The sequence below is a fragment of the Pogonomyrmex barbatus genome, unplaced genomic scaffold (genome assembly GCF_055798465.1).
Source record: "Pogonomyrmex barbatus isolate J1 unplaced genomic scaffold, ASM5579846v1 scaffold9, whole genome shotgun sequence".
Classification (NCBI taxonomy): Eukaryota; Metazoa; Arthropoda; class Insecta; order Hymenoptera; family Formicidae; genus Pogonomyrmex; species Pogonomyrmex barbatus.
Genome location: NW_028297193.1, coordinates 1,197,096 through 1,218,531, shown reverse-complemented (window position 1 = coordinate 1,218,531; position 21,436 = coordinate 1,197,096). Strand labels below are relative to the sequence as shown.

The window sequence follows — 21,436 nt, the reverse complement described above, 5'->3', positions numbered from 1 at the left end:
GAGTCATAATTTTCTAATTTATACAAAATCAATATTTCGTCCAATTTAATATGATGGAAAAAGTAAATGTTCATGACGCTCCTTAAGATAGTTTTACGAGATCTCTTATAAACCGGTTGTTTAAAAAAAATCTTCGCAACGTCCGAAACAATTGTGAATTATTATCAAAAGTTTTAAAAAATGATTAATATAAAATGTGATAGATATTCAAGTCGAATCTTACGACTGATTTTGTATAGCCCTTAGATTCTTCTTAGAACGAAGGACATAAATGTCGCGATGATAATAAACTTCTTCCGGAAACGTTACTTCTGAATTAATTAGATAAAGATGTTGCTTTTTCGCTTGTAAACTATCGTGTGTACTTTAAGTATTTAAATTGCTGCCTTTGACTCGATGCGTGAAAGTAGTATTTTGATTCTCGAAATGAAATTACTGAGATAAGAAGTATTAATTGATCAAAGAGACAAGATTATAATTCGCCGTTGAGAAAATGGGCGTAGATTTATGACGAGACTGATAAGCAAACGCGTCGCGCTATAAACAGGAAATATCAGCTTTTACACTCTCCTTATCGAGCACTAAACTTTACGTAACGAATCAAATTTGCGCTGTACGAACGCATTCGCGAATATCGCGCTGCATTCCCGCTCGCGTTCGCAACGACATTCCTCGTCGGCGATCGAAATATGTATAATACCATCAGGATTCTCAGCTCTAATCGCAAATGCGATCGTAAAATAGCCAATAGCGAGACTAAAGCGACTACGGAATACTTGGCGCGCTCACCGGACGCGTTAAATTCTGAGAAGCCGGGATTAAATGCTACCGCGTAGAAATTAGGATTTATAAATTGGTATCGCAGCGCGATTTGATTATTAAGCGGACATACCATCGAGTCCGACACGATGCGTTATGTTACGGTTACGTTAGTAAAGCAGAGAGCATATGCATCTAACTCGTCGCGCCGGATTCGGAGGAATGCTCGCTTTAATTACGTACATGCATTACCGGGAACTGCACGCGTTTCGTCCTACGCGATCGGTTATTTATAAACTAATGGACGGCCCTTTGGGCTGTTTGGTGCAAACGACCGACCGTGCCTCGTACGAAATTCCGCGACCCACGCGTACCTAAAATCGACAAATTATTAACGCGACGATGCGCAGAAATATATGAAATTCTTCTAATATCGATGACATCGCATCTTCTGATCGTCGCAATTTATTCCCGAGTGCCAGCGAGCGAAAAGAGGTAAATGCGCTTTTTGCGAAAGACGACGCGTCAATAATTAACACAAAAATAAATTTATTAGGTCATTAAATATTTAAAAAAATAAAATTGACCGCTAGAAGACAAAAATTTTTGCAATATCATCGTGCTTAAATGTTCTACATAATTTTGATGGTCCAATAAATTATTTTCAGATCTGTATCTGATTAAATTTTTAAATTCTTTAAAAAGAAACTATTTTTTCCATGTTTAAATCGATATAAATATAAATGGAAAAAACAATTTTGCTGAAGGATCTGCAAAAGAATGTTTCAGAATTATTATATAAGATGATTAAGCATGATGATAATGTTGCAAAATTTTTTTATACTCAATTTAAACATCTTACATAATTATTTTAATGGCTCAACAAAATGACTTTTTACATTTGTACGTGGCCAAATTTATAAATCCTTCAAAACTTTTTTTCACGTTTCTTTCATTCATAAGTTTGCATCCTTTTACCTGAAAATTACTATCCCATACACTTACAATCTGTTTACCATATTCTCGCCTTACGCTCATAAAGAATTGTTTCAGATTGTTTTTGTCTCGAAAGTATAAGGTTTTCTTCTAGTTTTTCGCGTACCCTGATGTTTTCTCTGGTTACGAAACTCTGGCCTGCCTCAAATGTGCCCATGGGGAAAATCTTCTCACGACCGCGATCCTTTGAGAGAGATGAGACATCGACGAACTTCGAGAGCGAGGGTGCGCGTATTTTTCTTTTTCATCGATGCAACAGGTGACGCGTCGACCCGCCGAGAAACGTCCCAACACGGAGAACGTGAGATTCTTCGACCCCCTGAGGAAGGGTCGGATATTAATCGTCGCTCGCTGGATTCGTCATTTTTTATTTCCCTCGACTTACATTCGGGCATATATTCTACCTCCGGACCGAGTTTCTAAGTAACGGAAAATGTATCCACGCAGTCGTTAGGACGTTTCAAAGAAAACAATCCATCCCAAGAGCCATCCACCCTCGACGGTCGTTAACGACGTTATGGAAAAACAAGTATATGTAACATATGTTAAAAATGCAATGATATTCTTACGAAACATTCGAGATGATTTTTTTTTCTGTTTTCTTAAAATTTCAGGATATCGAAAATCACGCGACACGCTGAAAAAAAAATGTGCCAATAGCTGATAAATCGAATAATACAGCCCTGTGCTCGGCGCGGATTTACGATGATAATTTCGAGTCGCGGTAAAAGCGGCGATTCCCGTCGTTCCTGGACGGGGAAGCACGTGTGTAAAACTTGTGCGTTGACTCGCACGCTGATGCTCTCAGGGCCGTATTTTAGTGTGGTTGTATCTAAAATCGTTGGTGCGACCTCGACGAGTGCATCGCGTTTTCGAGGTTTGGCCGTCGGCCAAACGACGAGAGACTGTTCTCGTGAAATAGAGAAAAAATACGACGAGGCGGCCAAAGGAAAAAAAAAAGAGAAGGAAACGTGTATTTCGCTCGTCTATTATAATATCATAATTGCGATAATTACGACTTTGTTTTGATCCTCAAATATTTCTCCATTCTTCAAATATTTTCTTTTGGCGTCTACGTAGTTTTCCTTCTTTTCCATTTCATTTCCCCTCCGTTTTCCATTTTTATCAATTCTGATATGTTGTTTGATTGAAAGGTAAATTGTACTCGTTAAAAGTTTTCGAAGATTTTATTTCAAAGGAAAGAATAAATAAATTCTCCATGATTTCTGTTTCAGGAAGTCACTCATGTCGAAATTACACTAATTATCTATCCGGTGTCGAGCGAGTCGAAATGGCGACGAAGATTTTCATAATCTTCGGGATCCTTGCTATCCTGGACCTCGGACTTGCGGATCCACGATTGGTTTGCTTAGGTAAGAAAAAAAAAAATCTAATTCTTACAGTTCCTAAAAAAAATTCATACGTTTCTTTGTACGATAATAACAAAACCATCTTTGGTATATTTGTGTTCAAACGTCACACAAATGAGAGAAAAAGAGGAATCTAATAAACCTTAAGTTGCATGCAATGATATGTAAACGACTCATTGTCAGAGATTAATAGAATGTGCCGCTTATTAATGCTGTAGACGAGTTATATTTTGAGACCGTTTATTTCACAGAAGCGATCTTGCGACGCTTTCTAGGAACATTTGCAAAGGGTGATGAAAGCACAGTTGCACCCGTGGAAATCCCATAAATATTATGTTTAAAAACAATGTGGGAGTCATAGAGTGATAGAAACCAAAATTATCATGTAACGAAAATTTTTTTTATCACCTTGTCATAATTTATGTGTATCGTCATAATAAATTTTTATTCTCTTATAATTCCGAATAAAATAGACCTGTGAATGCTAAAAAAAAAGCGTCTGATACGCAGTCGTGGAGAGTCGAAGCTTTATAAAGGAAATCCGTAACGTCATTCCGTTTCACGGTATTTTCGTATCGAAAAAGGAACAAGCCGGAAATATGGTTAATGCGAATCGTGTGACGTGAAAAATAGCATGAAAGAAGAAGCGGCACTAGCTCGAGGAAGCTAGCGAAAACGAAAGGGCAAAAGCGGAAGTACGAATGAAAAAGGAACGATGCGTAGGAAACTTTGAAATACCAGAGGAAACCTTAAGTTGAAATTCTTGAAATGAAAGCAATAAGTAACACCAATAACAAATAAGAGCAATTATTAAATATATTTAGAAAAGGAAAAATGTGTGAATTTTTGTATAATTCTATTTTATATAAACCGATTTCTAAATTATTCCGTCAAAAAAAATATCAAGCTCATCCTCATTGCAAAGCAAATTATTTATGATATTTTATATCTCAATGTCACAATAATAATAAAATAATAAATAAAAATAAGATAATATACTTCGTAAATATTTATCACGATAATTTTGTATATATATATATATATATATGTTTACCAAAAATAATTCAGCCATTTTTTCATGGTCTTTACAAATACATGACGTCATTTTGGTAAACCGTGATTCACAATCCACGAATGTTATCAAGATCTTCTAATAACTCGACTTTTACTTTTGACTTTAATTAGGATTTCAAAATTTGCGATTCGATTGTATTTTCTGTGAATTAGAATCGTTGGCACGACAATTCCGCGTTAATAATACGGAAGAATACGATTCGCGCCGCATGGTGGAATCTCGTGAGATCTATACCGAGGCACGTCGACTCTCCGTCAGGCTTTCAAATGCTGCGCTCGATCCTGGTTTATTTCCAGTCACGTCGCTCCTAGGCTTCGTAGCTACGATTTAATTATCGGCGCTTGCATTCTTGAGAAACTTCGTGGCGGAGAACGCCACGTGCATACGTATCGCCGCTATTTAAATCGTAACTGTTGGCACTTGTTTGCAATCATCGCTGTTCAAGAAAAGCATAAGACGGTACGATCACTCGCTCTCCAACATTGTAAACCGGATGCATTGTAAACCGGATTCTCGAGAGTCGCGAACCGCCAACGGGGAAATACGCACGGCAATTAATTACCGCGACGATAATTATATCCCGCGTGGATATAATTACCGGCAGTGCGTGCCGCGCACAGACGCGACGGTCGTTTATCTCGGGAATAGTCACGCAAAGGGATTATTTGTCACCGATTTATTTACGTCTGAACGTCTAAATTTCCGCAATTGGGATAAATATTGAGCCTGTCATTGATACGCCTCCGCTATTCCGCTGATCTCAAGACCGTTACGTAAGATACGTTCTGCACGCGATATGCAAGAGCAGCGAGTGCGTGAGCGTTCGTTTATTTTGTTCTAAACAATGGAAACGTCAATTTCCACGAAGACCGAGAGAGTTCCAATGTCGCTCTGGTCAAAAGGAGGAAGGCGCGGTCGAAAATTTTCGACCGTCACCACATCTGGCGAACAGACACGGCTTTGTACCGCGGTGATGTGATTTCCACTATATTCCGTAGTTGGTGCGTGCTCGAAAGTAGAGAGTTTTGTTGGAATTTCGACGACGAGGCCACGTGCGTAAAACGCGCGACACGTAAACGGGGTCCCGTTTCGGTCTGAATGGAGGGGCCCGACCGTCGGGAGATTCATAACACCGTCGTGGGGTCGGCGTTCCCCCCCCCTCCCCGGATTGTTTTCGACGTGATCCCGCGGACGTATATTCCCGGTCCCGGTGGTGGATTGATATTTCGGCAAAATAAATATCGTCGCGGTACACGGGGCGGAACGACGGGGGTCTCTGTGTGGCACGACGTATGCGTATGAGCGTTATTATGATTGAGCTCAATTGTCCAATTGCCCGGTCATTGAATGCCGAGCCGGGCTGAGCTATTACCGAATCGGCCAGCAGCAACGATACTCTCCCGGCGTTGGCGGGGTGACGAGACGCCATTTTCTCGGACTAAATTCAGAGGCGGGAGGGGTCTCTCGCGCGAGCGCGACGAGTGCGATGAGAGCCACTGCCAATCTTTTGTCTATTAAATGTATTCAACAGCGTAATAGCGACTGATATTACCAATTGGACAATGAAAGAGATGGCAGCAGAGCGCGAATTATGAGGGAAGAGGAGGGGGGGAGGGCAACTCGGGAGGACCGAGAAGGAGATTTCGCCAAGAGATTTCTCGGCCGGTCTTGCCAGTTGATCGAACGTCACTCCGTTTTTCCGCTGGACCCGTGCCCACATCCATGCCCCCTCTCATCCTCCTGGTCGTCTTCGCTCGTTCGCTCACTTACGGATCAAGATCCTCGGAAAAGCGCGCGTCCTCTCTCGCGTCTTGAGAGGCGCAATCCGGAAAACCGACGCGGAACTCCCTCGTCCTGCCGGCGATTCATCTCGTACGTGAAACAAGCTTGGCGCGTTCGTTAAGCGACGTTCCCTCTCGATCTCCCTCGAGAGTCGGATGATTCGTTTCGAGATGTAATTATGCAGGTATAGATATGTATGTAGTCGTTTCAGGCCTTGCCGACCCGTCAGGAATCCCGACGTTTCTATCTGCTCTCTGTCTCTCGGTCCCGTGACTCTCTCCCCCCCTCCCCTCATCTTTTTCTTTCCCCGCACTCGCCCCATTATGAAAGGACGGCTTCCAGGACGAAGCGGAATCTTAATTAGATTCGTCGAGCCAGTTTTCGTTGGCGAGTCTCTATCCTAGTGGAGGCCCCGCACTTTGTTAACACGATATCTTAACGCGAACGGACGATGCGTTAAAACGTGTAACAGGATTCTCTCCAATCCTGTGCGAGACTCACCTCGCTCGGTCCACCACAGATCATTTTTTATCTCGAATTATCGTACATCGGGTCTCCTGTTGAAAGAAGACGTCCGTCCCCAGCGAGCGTTCGTTTTATTTTCCTCGCAGGAGAGGAAGATTTATAAATAAAATCCACGATCTCAGCCGTCAAACGCACACGGTAGAAAATGGAACAAGGTAATTGGATCGATGATAGCCGTTCGTGAGGCATCGTTAACTTGCCGATGACAAAATGGAAAAAAATATCGCCGTTTCCATTAAGGAATTGTCGTGAAACACGTTTCAATTATGAAACCTCCGAGCACACATTCCAGCAGATATCCGCGAAGAAACGAAGAAGAAACGTCGTACGTTTAGAAGGGTAGGTGAACGTTCTATGGAAAGAGGTTTTTACATAATAAAGAAAAAAAGAGTCAGCATTTTAGCGTTTCCGTGCGGAGAGATCGCGCCGCTCGTACGAGATGGAATTATCGTGTCTAGAGTTTCTCCTTTTTGTCGAATCATCATCTCGCGTAAGATCGACCGCTACATCGGCGGCATGAAAGAGCTCTCTCTTTCTCTTTCTCTCTTTTTCTCTCTTGTCCTACGAATGAAGACGCTAAAAGCCGAACGCGTGGGACGATCGTAATCCGACACCGCGGGGCACTTGTTCGAAGGAAGAGAGAGATCTTCCTCGATTTTTCTTTATTTCCTCGATCTCCACTTCTAGAGGATAGACTTGTTTCGTTCGCGAGGTGAAATCATAGGTTCCGACATAAATTGGCAGGTCGTGATTTCTGTCAACGTTTACGCTTCGAATCGCGCTCTACGTTACTCGATTAATCACGCAAATGATCCATATAACTTGGCATGCGTTTCTGCTAAATCTTCAAGATTGTTTGACTTTACGAACCGCGTGTTTGCTCGCGCTGTATCGCGTCGAGTCATTTTTTTCATGGATTCGTTTATCGAAAAATCGTCGAGTAAATCAAATATTTACCTTTCTAACTCTTGGAAAAGGAGTAAAGTTCTTGTTCGGTTAATAATTCTCCGTATATTCTTTATATCGTGCGATATGTAAAACAATGAGCAACATATTTATCGTCGCAGAAAAGACTAAGTTAAAAATAAGATGTTCAGTTTTCTTCGGTTTTATGGAATCAAAAAAGTGAGTGCTAGATATATGTTGATGATTAAACTTGACTTATGAATTATAGATCGCATGTGTTAAAAAAATGAAAATCGCGATGATCATAGAAATACCATGCGGAAATATCTACTGTCAGTGGTATTCCTGCATGGTATTTCTATGATCGATGCCTTGCATCCCAACTATTTCTAGTTCCATATGAGGCGAACGAACAGGCAATAGAAAACGTTCGTTTCACAAGCTAACATAGCACGCCGTAGGTTTACGAAAACATTTCGACAAAACGTCTCGTATTATTTGACCTGATAATTACGCGAGATTGTAAAAAATTCTGAGCGTAAAAATCATGAAAATAATATAGAAATATAGTTTTGCCGAAATATTTAAAATTTGACTAGATAATAAGTCCGAAAATAATTTTGTTATTATCATCAAAATTATGCGGGACATTTAAACGTGATGATATTACTGCAATAATTTTTAACAACCAATTTGAATATTCTATACAATTATGTTGATGCCCAACAAAATTATTTTTAAATCTGGCCAAATTTTTAGATACTTCGACAAAACTGCTCCTCCCCTCCCCCGAACAGATAGAGTGCTTCTCTTGAATTTCTAATTTGATGCGGATTAATTTCTGTCTGCGTTTGCTGAAATTGTGAGGATCGGCGGGACCAGTCATGTGAAAATATTTTTGGCACGACTGATCGAGAACGACGACGGTAATCCATCTCACCAGCCGACCTCGTCTCGTCTTTCTGGTAACGAGGTAATCGTATCACCAGCATTCCAATGAATCTCATGAACATGAGAAAAGTCGGACGAGGCTGTAAGCATCGAACATTCGCCGCATTATTTTATTCACGCGCGTTCGCCACCGATTCGAGAGAGAATAATCGGACCGGTAGCGATAAATCGGTTTAGAAGCTGAGATCGATTTATCATTACCGGTCCGATTATTCTCTCGAGTCACGTTGGACGTGAGTAAATAAGGCGTGACGCGGCGAACGTTCCCTTCGTGTCCGACAACTCTGGATGGTAGTATCACATACGTCTGACGGTTGAATTATGAGAAGCCCGCGATATCTGCGACAAAATGTTATTTACCCTTTATTGGAGCGATTTCATTCCGAGTCGTACACGCGGCGGGGAAGCGGCGGTTATTTATGAAGTTGTCCGGCACTTGGAGAACCGGTAGCCGCGCCTCCAAGTTTGCGCGGAAACTTTGATAGCGATTTACGAGCGGCACGTGCTGCAACGGCAAGATGTACCGAGAGAGATGTTCCTGCCCGTAAAGAGAGAAAGAGAGAGAGACAGAGAGAGATAGAGATTGAACCTAAGAAAACCGACGTTAAAAGATCGGGCTGTGTTATTGAAAGATTATACGCGCTCTTCGTGAAGATAGGCGAGTAGGCCGGGGGACGTTGAAGAATGAGCGCGGGATAGAGATCGTTTCTCTAACGCGGCCGCTATCGCTATCCGCGCAACCGCGACGAAAGAAAGCACTGCATACGTCAGTTAGACAGTGCGATGTGTCGGGGTAAAAAAAAATGCGCACGTTTCAGGTCACGACACGGGTAAATAAACGGCCGCTGACATTGACAAACCAGGGGTTTCCGTCGTCGCGCGCGCGACGTTAATGGTTAATGGCGTCGACGAGGCGAGTTTAATATCGGGATTAAAATGGAATCAATTACTTCGAAATATTTCCAACATTTTGTAAAATAAGTATTGTTTAGGATCAAAGTCTTTTTATTCGCTAACAGAGTTAACTTACCCTCTTTTTAACGTCGTTCGCTACGAGCTTTGTATTTATATCGCGAACAATAACATTTCTGGATGCTGTGCTTTAACGATGACGTGGCAATCGAAATTCTCGCCGATTCGTCGAGGAAAATATCGAAAGAATTACAGACGCGTTGGATTCGTTGGTATTTCTTTTTTTTTTTTTTTTAACGATATTTTTCCTTTACGACGTGACGTACCTGCGTTCTTCGCGCGACTGAATCTGTACAAACATGCCAAAGCTCGTTGTCGTGACCAAAAGCTCGGGATAATAGAAGACCGAAGGCAGAAAGTGAAGAGAACAACATCGGCAAAAGTGGCGCAAACCTCTTTGCGTTTAAAGCTATTCCTGGCGTTTGGCTCGAGGCAGATGGCCGGTTACTGAGAGGAATCGATTCCTAGTTTAGGCCTCGATCGAAGCGACAAACTGATTCAATATTAAATGAAATTTTTTTAAAGTATCGGAGATTTTGGAAACCAAAATCGACCAACCTTTTGAAAAACATCCCGCGTGGATTAATGTCTCGATGCGCGATCTCGTGCACCGATTTCTTCGTACATCGGATCGCAGACGCCGATGCCACGTGCCTCGCATCTGTTGCTGGTCTCCCAAAAAAGAGCGAAGCGGAACGCTCACGGCGACGAGCGACAATATAAACTCGATCGATTTCCTCTGCCGAGGGCTTTTCGCGAGGCACAACGCTTCCTTTTGTACGCGAGGATGAGGGGGCTCGACGCGAGGATGTTTAAAGATTCGCGAAAAAGAAAGCCCTTTACGCGGGCTCGCATCTCGACTGAATTAAAGTCTCCCTTTCCTTCCCGACGCGTCTGGAATAACTCGCGAGAGGCAGATCCGAAGAAGAGCCTCGTTGATTACTGTTATGTAGAATGGAGATGAGATCGGCGCGAATGGCGCGATCCGGTCTTGTATTAATAATCAGAAATTTCAATATCACTCCATTCGGGATTTGCTCGACGATGAAGACGCGTCTCGTGGTACTATTAGCGATCGTAATCACGGGGCGATTTACGGGGGAAGAGCGACGGTAGGGGGAAGGGGGGGTCGCAGGGGAGAGAATAGCTCTAAATATAGTGTGCGACGCGTTCCGGGGACGGAGGGGCAGAAAGGCTCCAGATGGAACGTCGGAAGGGACAGTGTCGCGATTCACTTCTGGCCGTCTTCCAAATGGCGATATTCCGAGGTCCGGCCGGTCGGCCTTATGAATGAGCCGCGCAGGAAAATGAGTTTCCTTGATCAAACCGGCGCAAATGTCGGGGGTAGATAGATCCGATGTACCCGAGCCAAGCCCCATGTCGTTTTGCTTTATCTCTCTCTTTCTCTTTCTCTCTCTCTCTCTCTCCTCTCTCTCTCTCTCTCTCATTAGATGCAAAATGTCCGTCTCTAACTTCCGCAAATTCTCGCGACGGTGATTATCATAAATCAGCGTTTTCCAAAGTGAGGGTTTCAATCTCTGAGAGAATCGCAGAGAATTCCCAAAATTTCCATTTGTATATTTAACAATTAAATAGTAATAAGATATATTGTTGAGATTTATAATTATTTATTTAATACATTTTATTAGAAATAAAAAATATAAATAAACACACATCTAAATGTAAAACGCAATTCGGAAAATCATTTTTAGATTTATTTCTTTGAGAATTTTCCTCGTGGTATAAACTCTAGATTATTATTCTAAGTTAAATAATTAAATTTTATCTTTTATTTATTAAAGAAGGACAGGTACTAACAAACAAATTAAAGTTAATTTAATCCATGACACGAATTACGTTCGTCTGTTTATAGAGAATCATTTTACATCGATGCAAAATTACAATTTATAGAACAAATCATGTATGTCTTTCTCTTCGCGGAAATCGTGCGCGAAGAAAGGCGAAATAATCACCGTTTCTCTTCACTTTACCGTTAACGCATGCAACATAGAGATACAGATTGGTCGTACATTCGCTGTCATGGTATATTCACACGACGTGTGTAACATTTACGTTACAGATGAAATTAATAGCGACATTGTGGCATTCATGAGCGAGAAGCTATATCTGCGTTGCTTAAAAGACGAGGCTGATACGACATGGTATAAGGATGACGAGATGTTCCGTCCGAGATGGAACTCTAGGATACGTGTGAACAAACAAAACTTGAAGATCAGATTCGTCAAAATGGAGGACGCGGGAGTCTACAGTTGTAGATTGGCGTCGAACGAGACCATCGAATGGAGGAACGTGACCGTACGCGTCGAGCCTCCGCAGAACGATGGTTTCCAGGAGGAGGGCGAGGACAAGAGCGGCGCGATGAACGGGATGATGAAACCGGAAGACAAGGGCAATACTCTCGAGATGGAAACCAGAAGTGAGTTATCGATTATCCGACAATCTCCATTCTGGAGTCTCAATTAAATGTGGCATTAACTGTCGAATTGAATCTGTACTCGCGTACGACTATCGAGTACGACGTGTGTTGTACAATAACGATAATCTCCTTTTCGCAGACTTGCCCGAGACGCGATCGTTGCAGTTGGACAGCGAAAAATTGGACGCGGACGTGGACGACGAGAAGGTGGAGAACGTCACGCAGGGGGAGCGCAACAACACGATGCCGGAAAGCCCGCCTTACTTCAACAAGTCTCAAGAGATGCACCCGTTGGTGGTGAAGCCTGCCGGCAGCGCGTTGCGATTGAGATGCTCGAGCGCGGGGAATCCCACGCCGAACATCACGTGGCTGAAGAACGACGAGGTGCCGAAGCGGGAGCTCGGATCCGTGATCATGACCAAATGGATGTTGAAGATGGAGGATCTCGTTACCAAGGACGTTGGCAATTACACATGCATCGTGTGCAATTATCTTGGCTGCATCAATCATACTTACAAAGTCGATATTGTCGGTGAGTAAAACGAGTTACGAGTCTTTATTTATTAGTTTGATCGTCTTTGAATTCGTCCGCGACAATTTCGGATATCGCGTTCGCGATAAATAAATCGCGAATGCTCGTCGCGTCTCGCACGCGGATTGAAAATGCTAAACAAAAATCGTAGAGCGCTTCCCACACAAGCCGTACATCAACGTAGGCTTTCCGAAGAACGTGACGGCTGAGATTAACGGTACCGCAATCTTCAGATGTCCCATTGTCTCTGATCTCGAACCGTATATACAGTGGCTTAAAGTCGACCAATTTCCCGGTAATCAAGAGGATTCGCCCAATGGAACTCTGCTCCAGGTACAGCTGCCATTTATCGGTGATGGTGATGAAGGATCCTGGGTCCTGGTCCTTTGACTATGTTAATTAATTTTTTTATAGAAAATTCATTTAATCGGTGTTGTGCTAATTGTCAATACACGGTGCAGGGTGGACTGTTATATTCTACCAAATTTTTCTTAGAACATCAAAGTCTTCAAAATATTTGCAGATTGGAGTGAAGAAGATTCTACTTTAATTGTAATTAATGTGATTATTTCATCTTACAGTATACGTCGTCTAGAAAATTATCTTCACAATCTTTGGTTATGGGTTATCTTATTTTTCTTTATTCTTTTTCTTTATTTCACTCTAGTTTACCTAATGGAAATCAAAACAACGACATCGACATTCTAAAATGTATAAAAAGTTAAATGTGATTTTTAATAAGATATATAGGAATATATCTTACAATGTTATATTCTATATTCTATTTTATATGTAAATAATAAATTTATTATATATATAAATAATTTTTAAATGTATATATATGTATATAAATTCAAAACTAAAACAAATTATTAGGTTAAAATTCTGTCATGCCGAGTATTTGTCATATTCCTTTTTTGTTCTGTGTTGAATAAATTTATTTATTTTACGACTTAGCAAACAGTGGAGTTTGGATCGTCTTCTCTTACTGAATCGTCTTCACTTTCTATATTACAAGCTTTTATATTACGTTACATGCTCTTCTATTATCTGACCATTTTCACTCTAGCCATATTCAGGATAGCTGAGTTTTTTTGTGTAGTTTTCCTGTTTTGTCTCCTTTATGTGTTAAATAAGTGTTCAATAAATGTTGGTTTAAACGGTGGTTGGGTTTCTTTTTCTCTATAGAGAGAGTAGCACATCGACCGATCCTCACAAGAGCGCCAAGAAATACCACGGTGCTTATCGGAAAAAACGTTACTCTAACCTGCCAAGTACTGTCTGATGGGCATCGTCACCTCGAATGGTATCATGGTCGTCACACTTCTTTCGACACCGTCAACAAAACCAATCAGAGCTTACGGGTGGAGGTCAAGGTGGGCGCAGCTTGCATGCAAACTCGCAATCTTTTCTTTCGATCGCTTGCTCTCAATTTTTTTTCGCTTTCGAACGCTTCAAATTTGAGCCTTTCGCTAATAATGGATTCTGTGCTAACATTTGTCAAGGAAGTAAATTTAAATGTGCGCTGTACATACTTTGTGTAAATAACTTTTGTGCATAATCGAAAGCTATAGCATTGCGAAAGCGTGATTAATAGCGTTTCGTTCATCACAGGCTGGAATGGACACAGAAAATCCGGACGAGCTGAGACTATATAACGTAACGGAAAAAGACGAGGGATGGTACACGTGTATTGCTCAGAACACTTTAGGGGAAACGTTTAGTAGCGCTTATTTAAATGTAGTCGAATGTAAGTATATCATTCAATTTTGCTTCAAGTTACTTGACATTTTTGTACTTTTTATTCGAACAAAATATTCTTGAGTGAAATATCAGAATGTATGATCCTGAAAAATTTGTTTAGCGCTCGAGCAAAAAGTACCGCTGGCCGCGAGACCGCAAATCTTGGTGAACGTTCTGGCTGGCATTCTATGCGTGTTCTTCGCCGTGGGTGTCGTCGTGGTGATATACATCTTCCATCGATTGAAACGCGAGAAGATGAAGAAGCTGCTCGCGATAGAGACGGCACGTGCGGCAGTCGTGACGCAATGGAAGAAGAAGGTGGTAGTGGAGAAGCAGAAACTGGCGAACGCGCAGAATGCAATCGAGGAGGAGCTGCTGCTGCCGGTGGTGAAGATCGAGAAACAAAAGTCCACCGTAATCGCCGAGGAAAATAGCAACGACAACGTGTCCGAGTATGAATTGCCGTTGGACAGCACTTGGGAATTGCCGAGGGAATATTTTACGCTTGGAAATACTCTGGGCGAAGGAGCTTTCGGCAAAGTCGTTAGGGCTGAAACGAATACCGGAAAACCAGGACTACCTAGCGTCGTCGCGGTGAAAATGTTGAAAGGTGAGCAAATAAAGACATGTGTAATCATAGAAAAGAAAGAGAGAGAGAGAGAGAGAGAGAGAGAGAGAGAGATTTTACATTTTGCTTATGTTCTCGGGTGTCTATGTTTCCAGAGGGTCATACAGATACCGAGATGATGGATCTGGTTTCGGAGATGGAAATGATGAAGATGATCGGAAAGCACGTGAATATCATCAATCTCCTGGGTGCGTGTACTCAGAACGGTCCTCTGTACGTCGTGGTGGAGTTCGCTCCTCACGGCAATCTACGAGACTTCCTCCGAGATCACAGACCCTCTTCGGGATACGAACCGGCCATCGGGCAAGAGCCGAAGGAACGGAAGACCCTCACGCAAAAGGATCTAGTCTCGTTCGCATATCAAGTGGCGCGTGGGATGGAGTACCTGGCCAGCAGGAGGTGTATACACAGGGACCTGGCTGCTAGGAACGTTCTCGTCAGCGACGAGTACGTGCTGAAGATCGCCGACTTCGGTCTCGCCAGAGACATTCATTGCCACGACTACTACAGAAAGACAACGGATGGACGGTTACCGGTGAAGTGGATGGCTCCAGAAGCTCTATTCCATCGGGTTTACACCACTCAGTCTGACGTGTGAGTATTCTGGAAGAACAATTTTTTCATCCAATAGAAAATAATAATTAATTTGATTTTTCTTCTTATTTTTATTACTTTAACATTCTACATTTCTTGCGATCTTTTTCCAGATGGTCGTACGGGATTCTGTTGTGGGAGATCATGACGATGGGCGGTACGCCTTACCCGTCCGTGCCATCGGTCGAGAAATTATTCCAGCTACTTAGAACGGGTCATCGAATGGAGAAGCCGCCCTGCTGCTCGATCGACATGTAAGACATGCCTTTATGCGCAATTTTATTCGACGAACGTGATCTCTATTTTCTGAGAAAATATATTCCTCGATTCGTCGCCTTTGCAGATACATGCTCATGAGGGACTGTTGGAGTTATCAGCCGAACGAGAGACCGACGTTTGTCGAGTTGGTCGAGGATCTCGATAGAATATTAACGATAACAGCGAACGAGGTGAGTGGCAATCTCCATATTTCGATAATTAAGTAGTAAGAATATTTTTATAATAGCAGTCTTGATTCTACAATTTTCTTCGATATTAGGAATATCTGGATCTCGGACTGCCCCAATTGGACACGCCTCCGTCCAGCCAGGAATCCAGCGACACGGAAAACGAGGAAGGCGAAGAAAGTTTTCCACATCTCTTATAAACCGTGTATTCATCACGAAGAATGTCACTTAGACTTCGCACAGACGAGATACTTGGAACGATTACAGTCGACCGGATAAAGCATCCAACAGAAGCGAGTCGACGAGAGATAAAGAGACGAAGAAATTCGAGCGTGAGAGATTCGCAGGAGAATAATCGACTGAGACACAAGCGAAGAAACACGCCAAATAAAATAAATCAGTATTGACCCGTGTGTAGCGCGTGAAATTAAGAATGAATCGCGAAAGGGTAACATATGTCGACAGCAAGTATTTGCGTATTGACAAAACTGGATATCCTAAAGTTGCTATTATTTCTCATCAATTGACATATGTTAGGTCTAGGATGAACGTGAAGGAAACGAAATTTAAGGCTATGTGAAAATTGACACTGTCTCTTGACGCGCTAACGCAGAGAAAGCGGATTTGTTGCTTATACAAATCTTATATATATATATATATATTCATAGATGTAATAATTGTGCCATGAATCAGTGCCTTGTAAAGGTATCGACAATAAATGAAGAAATAAGTTCACGGGGATTCATTGAATCGCATAGATCAGTATTGGATTTAAATGCAACTTCGAGCCCGATTTTTATCTCGAATTCGATTCCCATCCTTATCCTCATTTTGACTCATAAGAGATTGATTAAACGGATAAAAGATTTTAGACTGAGGTTGTAATATAAAATTATAAATAATTTCAGGAATAATAATCCAATACGTATTTGTAATTTAATTATAAGTGACCAGAAGAAATTTCTACACATATATAATTATGTATTATATAAAATAATATTATATAAAATTATATAATATTATATAATATTATATAATATTATATAAAATAATAACTACAAAATATTATATAAATATAATTATGAAATAATTGGTGAAATTTGTTTTTGAGGCAAAGCCTCGCATGTTTTATAATTATATTTTATAGTTATATCTTAATTAGATTCATCAAGAGATGAGCGATAAGAAAAAAGAACACACACATGAAAATCGAACTGAAAATTACATCTAAATCCGATCACTGGCATAGATCATACGGATATCAAACGAGAACATGATATTGTGTTTTGTAACTAGTCAACTGTGAAAATTGTACGTTTTTCTGTATTATAGTAGCTAGTAGATTTTTAACATTTTTACGTTAGCATTAGGATCGACGGTGACCATAGATTTTGTACGCGAGTTCTGGAGCAATTCTTTGTAAAAAGAAAGAAGCTCAGACACACATAAGAGATTGAATGTGAAAAGAGACGAACGTCTCAAGAGGAAAGTCCAAAGTATCGCTGTAAGTTTTATAGCTATATCAATATCGATATAATAAGTGTATAAATAGCAGAAAGGTGCTTAGAAATAGATAATTTATTTCTCTAAATAATATCAGTGTCTCTCAAGTATGTACACGTTTTCGGGATCTTTTTTTTTTACATAATTTTAAGATAGCGGTTTAAGGTAGCCGTTCGAGCGGCCCTTTTGTAAAAAGTGATTTGTAAAAGTTAATGGATGTATGTGCACTAGAAGATAATTTTTTAATCCGCGATCTGTACATATAGACGTTTATTTAAAATTTTCCTTATTATTCAGCAGCTGAAGATAGAATAAAAATGATAGATAAATTAGAGTTTACCTAAAGTACACATAGATTTAATGTATAGATTGTAAAGGAATCATCATCACAATGTGAGTTTCGTCTTCAATAAATCAGCCGATCTGTATTAAAATAACTCTCCGCATCGTTGCTTTTTTTCGAATTTCCTCGTCAAAGAAATCCATATAACACAAAAAACAGTCCACCAATTGCAAATGCATGGAAATGTTGCAAAGATGTTGCTATATTTAAAGCTACAGAGAGTTTTCGAGATTTCCAGAAATTTTTTACAAAATTAAAAAAATGAATCTTTATCTGTTTACGAATTTAATAAAAAATTAAAAAAAATTTTTTTAAATCAAAACTTTCTTATAATATTTATTTATGAATAAATTGCTTTTAAAAGTAAAAATAATCAAATATAAATTTCATTTTTTGTATATAAAAATATTCTATATTTCGTGGTATCGTAATTTTGATGCAATCTAAATTTACGCGATAATAATTCATGCAAATTTGTCATAGAACAGGCTCTTGTCTACTTAATCGGTTGAATCAAAGCATCACGTAATACAATGGTTGTCAAAATCTCTCAACTTACACTGTGTTACACTGTGTTGCACTGTAAAAAAACAATTTCCACGTGTACAAAGTGCCACGTGTACGGAAAAAATTAAAAAAAAAATTAATAAATTTGAAATTATAAATATAAAAATAATTAAAATGTTTATCAGAAGAATTCAATTATTAATCGATTATAAATATGATAAATTTCGAATAAGTTTCTACTCATTTTTATATTAGCCAAGATCTCTCGCCCCCCTCCCCCCCCCAGCATCACTCTCCCTATCTTTCGTATCATTTGAGAATCATTGACGTAACATTTTTCATTCTCGAACGTAACCGCGTGTCACTCGCGAGTTCATATCACCGTCGTGAATCCATGGATGGCGTCACTATCAGCCCGTTTTGTTGTCGTACAAGTAATAACGTTTAGCTGTTGAGTTGTTTTTAAAGCAGATTTTTAGTGAAACTTCTTTTCCACAAGTCACTCGTCGTAGATCCGTAGATCCAGGCACGAGAATGTTCTGGATCTCACATCTTCTCCCTATAAAGCTCCGTTCTGAGTAGAAGAAGCCAGAAACATCGCGTTCACGCACTCGGAATTGAGGTTAGAATCCGATAACCCACTTTCCGCGATTGCAGTTACCTGGCGACCGTTCTTACGCGTTCGTAACGGCAAATTGAGCCTGTTCGCATTTTTATCTCGCATCTTTTGCCTGCCTACAAGCGGTTACTCGCTCTCACAATCCTCATTGTGACAATTTTTAAGATCACTTAACATTAACAATTCTAATTAATGCAACTGTTGCAACGTGTCATTACAGATAACATCTTCTTGTTAAATGGTGATTATCGATGCCATGGAGAGAAGGATAAAACTGAAAACGCTCAACAGTCACATAACATGCAAGATATGTCGTGGGTATTTAATTGACGCTACTACTGTTACGGAATGCTTGCACACATTCTGTAAGAGTTGTTTAGTAAAACATCTGGAGGAGAAGCACACTTGTCCGACATGCCAGATTGTCATACATCAATCGCATCCGCTTCAGTATATCAGCTTTGACAGAACTATGCAGGATATTGTCTACAAATTAGTCCCTGACCTCCAAGAAAGTAAGAATAGTTTTTAATTTAATTTTTGATCCTTCTCTCTTTGTAAAGCTTTATGTTCACAATACTGAAAATCAATCCGAGATATTGAACAAAGAAAAAATTGACTAATTGCATTGGCTATTGTGGCCAGTTGCAACTAGTCTATTTTCTTCATTTATCTTGGATTTTTAATTTATACAAGGTTTAAAGATTAGTCTCTTCATGCATTAACAAACCTGGCCTATAGCAATGTCAAATTATAAAAGAAGTGCTAACAAAAATATCTTCCATTTCAGATGAAATCAAAAGGGAAAGAGAATTTTATAGAGCCAGAGGTTTGCCTTGTCCTAAAGACATTTTACCCAATGCTGGGGAAATCGAGGAAGAGAAGACTAACGCGGATGCACACGCAGAATCAGATTATCATCGTACCGATGAACAGGTAATTATAACATGAAGTATACGATATGAAATTTACAGAAACAGAATATCTAATCAAGATTAAAACTAATCAAATTTGCAGGTTAACGTATGTTTAGAGTGTATGAACGCTAGTTTGAAAACTTTAAAGAGGAGATTTATCAGGTGTTCCGCTCAGGCTACGATAACACATATGAAAAAGTTTATTGCCAAGAAGGTTTTGAGTGGCATGGAAAAATATAGAGATGTAAGTATAATGATATGACATAAAAGAATATTACTATTAACTTATTTACGTTTTTCCACAGATTGATATTTTGTGCAATAACGAATTATTAGGTAAGGATCACACATTGAAGTTCGTTTATGTGACGAGATGGAGGTTCCGGGACCCACCTTTGAGGTTACAATACAGATCGCATATAGATATGCAAGACTAACCTTTTTCTACATACGAAATGTACAAAAATCACAAAGGATCTGTTCCTTTATTTGTACATTTTTATAGTTATATTTTTATCTTAATTATTGTGGTACTTATTTCTATGTTCTGTCTGTGAAGCATTTGTGTAGAATTTAAAAAAAAAATAGTTTTGATTCCACGAAAACAGGATGTTACATCGATTTCAAGATGTATTAATCTATACTAATAACAATAAGATCCTATTACGTAGTAGTAATAAGATCTTACTGTTGAATCAAAGATCGTTCTTGTGATGTATTCTTCGACTGTGTTTGGAGTGTCAGTCTATCCTTGATTCGCTAATGAATGATAAAGATAGAATAACACGATAGCGCTAATAATGTGCTTCCCGAACGCAGCTTTTACATGAAGATATTATAAGATATTATCTTTATATAATTAAAGATGAATTTACAAATCAAGAATTATCTTTTTTTCAGTAGCGCATTACATTTGTTAATATTTAATTGTGGCTCATATAGGAAAACATAACGTCTTAAAGAAAAGCGAAATCTGTATTTTGATCTACGGTGTGTAATACGTCTTTCTTTGTAGATATTCAATCATCACCGCACTATACAGATTTTGTATCTGCGCGTTAAATTTCGGCGGGTCATCTTCTCTCGTGACACGCAGAACATTGACAAATGAGTGTGATTATTTTTTACGATGCGAAACAAAACCACAGATCCTCATTTTGTGAAATTGTACATTTTTTTCACACAAGCACGTACCCTACCTTTGTACATAGAATATTTTTGACAGAATGCGAACAACGTTGCGCTTAGGGAGATACAAGCTTTGTATTAGATAAATGAAAGAAATCGGGTCTGGATAATCGGGCCTTTTTAACTTTGTATGTTTATGCGTCGTACATATTCTAATGGCGTCGCATGTTTCTCTCGACGTCGGCTCACGATTGAAGAAAAAAGATAGTATAGTATTGTTATAGTAAAATATTTTCAGGAGATTCGCCATGTTGGGCCAAGGCCGTGTCGAGCGAGACGCGTAACGCGTATATCGCTTGTAGTAAATGATCCCGTTTCATCCGACGATCGCTAAGCGGTAACGAAAGGTGTGATTGTACATAATTAGAAAAATCGAACACGACTTTTTGCAAAGTAGCGATACCGCAAGAAGAGCTAGAGCTTGTACGATGTACACTGTGTATGCGCATCTTCATAAATTATTGAATAAATATGTTTTGTACAGTACATGTTTTATACATCGTCGATATTGCGCATTACTTGTAAACCGGGATTCGCGGGAACTGAATATTAAAAGGATACAATGATCCGTGTGGACCATTTATATCTCACTTTTAAAAAAATGTACATTTATCTTACGTTATTACATGCATTAGAATTTCAA

General features: G+C 39.9%; 2 protein-coding genes across 4 annotated transcripts in view; both read left to right on the top strand.

Moving 5' to 3' along the window:
- Positions 1-17,656, top strand: part of LOC105428871 (fibroblast growth factor receptor homolog 1) — a 36,742-nt gene extending 19,086 nt beyond the window's left edge. Inside the window, exons 1-11 of one of the 3 annotated variants that reach the window (XM_011641441.3) lie at positions 2,991-3,128; positions 8,173-8,386; positions 11,417-11,773; positions 11,913-12,305; positions 13,494-13,681; positions 13,920-14,055; positions 14,170-14,658; positions 14,772-15,270; positions 15,384-15,524; positions 15,614-15,719; positions 15,809-17,656. In XM_011641441.3, the coding sequence (XP_011639743.2) occupies positions 11,446-11,773; positions 11,913-12,305; positions 13,494-13,681; positions 13,920-14,055; positions 14,170-14,658; positions 14,772-15,270; positions 15,384-15,524; positions 15,614-15,719; positions 15,809-15,916 (2,388 nt within the window). In that variant the 5' untranslated portion in view covers positions 2,991-3,128; positions 8,173-8,386; positions 11,417-11,445 and the 3' untranslated portion in view covers positions 15,917-17,656. Of the gene's footprint in view, positions 1-2,990; positions 3,129-8,172; positions 8,387-11,416; positions 11,774-11,912; positions 12,306-12,456; positions 12,639-13,493; positions 13,682-13,919; positions 14,056-14,169; positions 14,659-14,771; positions 15,271-15,383; positions 15,525-15,613; positions 15,720-15,808 lie in introns of those variants that run through there. The other 2 variants (XM_011641440.3, XM_011641438.3) reach the window with 2 other exon arrangements.
- Positions 17,657-18,448: 792 nt separating this feature from the next.
- Positions 18,449-21,279, top strand: l(3)73Ah (polycomb group ring finger 3-like lethal (3) 73Ah). Its single transcript, XM_011641453.2, has 5 exons — positions 18,449-18,691; positions 18,909-19,203; positions 19,479-19,624; positions 19,706-19,849; positions 19,911-21,279. The coding sequence occupies exons 2-5, from the start codon at positions 18,927-18,929 to the stop codon at positions 20,040-20,042; spliced, it is 699 nt and encodes a 232-aa protein (XP_011639755.1). The 5' UTR covers positions 18,449-18,691; positions 18,909-18,926; the 3' UTR covers positions 20,043-21,279.
- The last annotated feature ends 157 nt before the right edge of the window (positions 21,280-21,436 follow it).